This window comes from Haplochromis burtoni, unplaced genomic scaffold (genome assembly GCF_018398535.1).
Source record: "Haplochromis burtoni strain Fernald_Lab_line unplaced genomic scaffold, NCSU_Asbu1 Contig_267, whole genome shotgun sequence".
Taxonomy (NCBI): domain Eukaryota; kingdom Metazoa; phylum Chordata; class Actinopteri; order Cichliformes; family Cichlidae; genus Haplochromis; species Haplochromis burtoni.
The window spans coordinates 792,306-796,773 of NW_024582628.1; the positions used below are offsets into that span (position 1 = coordinate 792,306).

General features: G+C 45.6%; 2 protein-coding genes across 2 annotated transcripts in view; one reads left to right on the plus strand and one right to left on the minus strand.

Moving 5' to 3' along the window:
• The window catches only part of arl1 (ADP-ribosylation factor-like 1), a gene marked incomplete in the record, with an annotated part of 6,477 nt that extends 5,881 nt beyond the window's left edge, over positions 1 to 596 (plus strand). Inside the window, 1 exon segment of the mRNA XM_005939247.3 lies at positions 1 to 596.
• Positions 597 to 709: 113 nt separating this feature from the next.
• The window catches only part of utp20 (UTP20 small subunit processome component), a 23,629-nt gene continuing 19,870 nt past the window's right edge, over positions 710 to 4,468 (minus strand). Inside the window, exons 51-61 of the mRNA XM_005939249.3 lie at positions 4,310 to 4,420; positions 4,076 to 4,225; positions 3,763 to 3,945; positions 2,789 to 2,920; positions 2,570 to 2,702; positions 2,302 to 2,483; positions 2,125 to 2,196; positions 1,720 to 2,016; positions 1,492 to 1,618; positions 1,232 to 1,377; positions 710 to 1,142 (exon numbers count right to left, since the gene is read on the minus strand). Coding sequence (XP_005939311.1) covers positions 987 to 1,142; positions 1,232 to 1,377; positions 1,492 to 1,618; positions 1,720 to 2,016; positions 2,125 to 2,196; positions 2,302 to 2,483; positions 2,570 to 2,702; positions 2,789 to 2,920; positions 3,763 to 3,945; positions 4,076 to 4,225; positions 4,310 to 4,420 — 1,689 coding nt within the window. The 3' untranslated portion in view covers positions 710 to 986. The remainder of the gene's footprint in view (positions 1,143 to 1,231; positions 1,378 to 1,491; positions 1,619 to 1,719; positions 2,017 to 2,124; positions 2,197 to 2,301; positions 2,484 to 2,569; positions 2,703 to 2,788; positions 2,921 to 3,762; positions 3,946 to 4,075; positions 4,226 to 4,309; positions 4,421 to 4,468) is intronic.

Sequence of the window (4,468 nt, forward strand, 5' to 3'; positions counted from 1 at the left end):
TCAGCTTCAGTTTTAAATCCTCTTGAAGGATGCTTTGCAGCCAGACAGCATTTACCATGTGACGAGCACTACAGTCACTGAAAAGATCCAGCAAATATCCACCAGGAGGCAGCGTTTGACCATTAAAGGCACAAACATTACAAGACCCGACAGTCCTGCTCCTGAGAGGGTGAACGTCCACCTCAGTGCAGAATGTTTATAGTACACTGGACTCACATTGATTTTCCATTCCTCGTTGAAAACAACATTCACTAAATCGCAAAAAAATAATTTTGACTCAGATGTGGAAGAACACGTTTCTTTGTATCAGCCATCGTCTAGCCAAGTGTTACTGCAGCCTGACCATTTTTTGTACTATATAAGCAGGCAGATGGTTTGTCACCAGTTTCTATTTTTCCTTCTGTTGATTTGTTTTAAATAATTTAGGGGTTAAGTTTTTGTTTTCATTTAAATTTTTTGGGTGCAGCTTTGGCATATTAGTCTTTCAGCTACTGAACACTAACTGTATGCTCAAAGTTTTATGGTTGCATATTTGTATCTGCTTGTACAGTGAAACTTATTCTCAGTAAAGTTTGCTTTCAGTGATTGTATCAGCACTGAGACTTGTTTCTTTGCTTTTCATAGAGTGACATTAGACATGACAATAAACAGATGGATCTTTTTTAATTACAAATACATGTACATTTAACTGCACGGGATAGAAATTGGGGCAAAACTGTAGCCTGCTCACAGCAAGAAGATATAAAATAGATTCCAGCTTTGCAACTCATATGAATGAGTGCTGTGCCGTGACGTGTAACAGACGTTAATTCTGGGTTTTTCCACAGCGTCCTTGCTCTGTACACACAGTCAAGCTTCTGTTTGGTCTTTTGTGTTAAGTTGAATCGGAAGCCCACGGGATTCTGGGTATACTCTTATCCATGCTTCCTTTTGAGTCTGTTCTGCATCAGCTGGCCTAGCTTTCATCCCCTCCTAGCGTCCTCGGCTCACTGCACCATGGCCAGGTCTTTGAGCGCGTGGCTTCGCTGCTTCTTGGCTTTATATCCAGGCCGGAGGAACTCGATCTTCCTCTTTTTGGCTTCGATTTTGTTCCTGTGCTTCTTCAGCTTCTTCTTTGCAGCGATGTCTGGGTTTGCGACCGCCTGCAGAGACCGGAGGAGAAATTGTGAGGACGATCGATGGCAAATTAAAGCTGTTTCTCGTGTGTGTCTCATTGCGATGTCCATCATACCTGCATGGCTCTGTGTTGTTTGCGTGCCGCTCGTCTCTGTGAGAATTCCTTCTGGACGGCAGAGAAGGCCAGGGAGAATCTCTCCAGGCCCACCTGTTTCTTCATCAGCTCGATGAGCTCCTGAGCAAGGTTCTTCAGTGTGGGATCTGGATCAGAGATTAGGAGACAACAGGGGTCATTCGGTGAATCTAACACTTTTTGTCAGGATGTTTTTTTTGTTTTTTTTTTTATTCTTGGCAACACTGGTTCAGAGCAGTTACCCTGGTCTGCGTATGTGCTGTCCAGCTCTCTGTACAGTGGCGTGATTATCGTGGTCAAATACGGGGCGAGCCGTTCTTTCCCCAAGTCCATGGCCATTGCTCCCAGGAACTTAAACACGCACGTTCTCTGAGAGAAATCACAGTGAAGGACAAACAGTGTCACATTACGGGCACTTCAAATCATCACTGGGTTAAAAAAAAACAAGACAAAAGTGTTTCTAAGTTTACCTTGAGGGGAACTTTGGGAGCATATGCAGCTTCTCTCTTTGCCATCAGAGACAGCTTCTTCATCAGCCACAGCAGGGAAGGAGGCCTGTCTTCTTTGTCATCTTCTTCCTCCTCCTCCTCCTCCTCCTCCTCTTCTTTTCCCGCTTCCTCTCTCTCCTCCTCTTCTTCACCTCCCTCATCACCATTCTCCATTTGCTCATCCTCTCCCTCTTTCTCTTCTTCCTGAGGAGTTATGATTTGGGACTCGGGGGAAATGAGGTAGATCACCTTGCCGACGAACAGCAAGTTCTTGATCACCTGTGGGTGAAGCAGAAGCGCCTCTGTTAGCCAAACACCTGTATGAGCTGATCTTTAAATGTATGAGGTGCAGGAAGGCAGGTGTGTGGCTCGGTGGGGTTTGCGCACCTGCTCTCCTGACGCCGTGTCCAGGTACTTGGACTGCAGCTGATAGCAAAAAGACAGCGCCAACTCTCTCATCTAGATTTCAGAAAACAAAGGGAAAGAAGAAGATTTCATTTAAAATATAAGATGCAGAAATGAAGTCTGCTGCAAGAGGAAAAAAAACAAGCATCTTGGCTCTACCTTCTTATCCAGGTTGCAGGTGATAAAGTCTGTGGCTGCCAACTCTGATGAAGCATCTCCTTCGCCTCTCCAAACGGCGACCAGCTGCTCTGCCTGGTGAGCTGCAAACAGCTGGCCGAAAAGCTGTGAGGCCGTTAGCCACACCCAGCAGTGAGGGTACCGCAGGTGGGCTTCGATGTGACCTAAAATAAGGCAAAGACATGTTTTAATGAGCATGTGCAGAATGCATTTGTCAGTAACGGCGAGGTGATGCATGTGCGCTCTTTACCCCAGATGTTCCGGAGTGTGTCACTAGGCTTGCTGAGCTCCAGGAATCCACAGTGTTTGCTCAGCTTAGTGAGGAGAGTCAGATAACTGAAGAGCAGCCTGTCAGCTCCTTTCTCCTCCTGCTCCTCTTCGATCTGAAAGAGAAGGTTACAAATTAATCATTTATTCTGAACTCACTGCCTTCAATCGCACTTCTGCTCCTCCCTGTGTGATGACTCACATCTTCATAGTTGTCGGGGTCGATCTCCTTCTCCAGCAGCGGCAGCAGGTCCTCCAGTCGACGGGCAAATTTCTCCTCCTCCACCTCCACGAACAGGCCGCATATCTGCGCCCCGAGACGCCGCAGGCTGACCTGGGAAGGAGAACATTTCTCAGTTTATACAAGGACAGATTTTGTAATAGGACCTTTAATATATGGAGGGCCAAAACTGCCAAATGTTGAATAAATAAATAATTGACACAAGACATAAGTGCATCAAGTTTGTTTTTCTGCTGAAGAAATGTAATCTTTCATGCAACTTATTAATTTAATTTCACTATTTCCAAATGTAGCCACTACATGCACAATTAAACAAATTACATCAACCAGTCATTTATGTAACCATCTCCTAACTGCTTATAGTAAATAAATGTGACCGATGAATGATTTATTGTGGATTTTGGCCCTTCATAGATTTTGACTAGTGCTGTTAGCGTTAATCTCGTTAATAGGACGTTAACGCCATAACCGCATTCACAAGGCAAATCCCCGTTAGCTCCACACATTTGGGGATGTAGTCATGGTCAAGACAACCCGCTGAAATTCAAACTGAGCATGAGAATGGGAAGGAAAGATGATTTAAGTAACGTGGCGTGGTTATTGGTGCGAGAAGGGATGGTTTGAGTATTTCGGAAGCTGCTGGTCACACAACCACCAACAGGGTTTACAGAGAATAATCCGATAAACATAAAACATCCTGTTTCAGGAGAATGGCCAGAGTGCTTTGAACAGATGGGAAGGAAACGGTCACTCATAAAAACACAACCAAAATGCAAAAGAGCATTTCTGAACGCACACGTCTAACAATGAAGCAGATCGGTTACAGCAACTGAAGACCGCAGCGAGGGCCACTCCTCTCAGCTAAGAACTGGAAACTATTCCACCAAGAAATAAAGCACGTATGAAGAGCAAATGAGTTCCAAACCAGTATGTACCTTTTCTGCATTCAGCCAAGTGCTGACAATGGAGAACAGCGTGTTCTGGTTGTTCGAGTCCAACTGTGTGAGCAGAGTCTTGATGGCCATGGCTGCCATCTTCTTGCACCGCGCAGAGTCATCGTTGACCACAACAAGAGCAAGCGGGGCAAAGAACAGAGCGCTGTGCCCCAAGAGAATTTTCTGAATGGGAGGGAAAGAAAAGAAGAAGCAATGTTTGACAACAGGACCGATGTTGTGAATGTGCAGTGCGGCTGGATTTCATTATCCTGCCGAGTATGCCGTTTCTATTATTTTGTATATTTTTACACACCTGAGGGAAAGTCTGGAAGATGTATGCCAGCATCTCCAGCACTGACTCCCTGCCCGTGTCTTGCTCATAGCGCAGCTGTGCCACCACAAACTCCAGGTGTAGTTTCAGCTTCTTCCCCAGCGGGTAGTCCAGCAGGTACTTCAGATAGATCTGCACCACATAAAAACATCATTTAGAAGCTGGACCTGAGAGTCTGCCAATGAGTCGGTGTGAAAGCAGAAAAGGAGTTTGTACCTGTCGACAGTGGATTCGGATCATAGCGTTGCTGCCAGTAACCGACAACTTGGCCACTTTTTTCATCACCTCCTCCATCTCGGGAACAACGAGCTTCCTGGACAGAATTGCCTGGAGTGTACACACACACACACACACACACACACACACACACACACA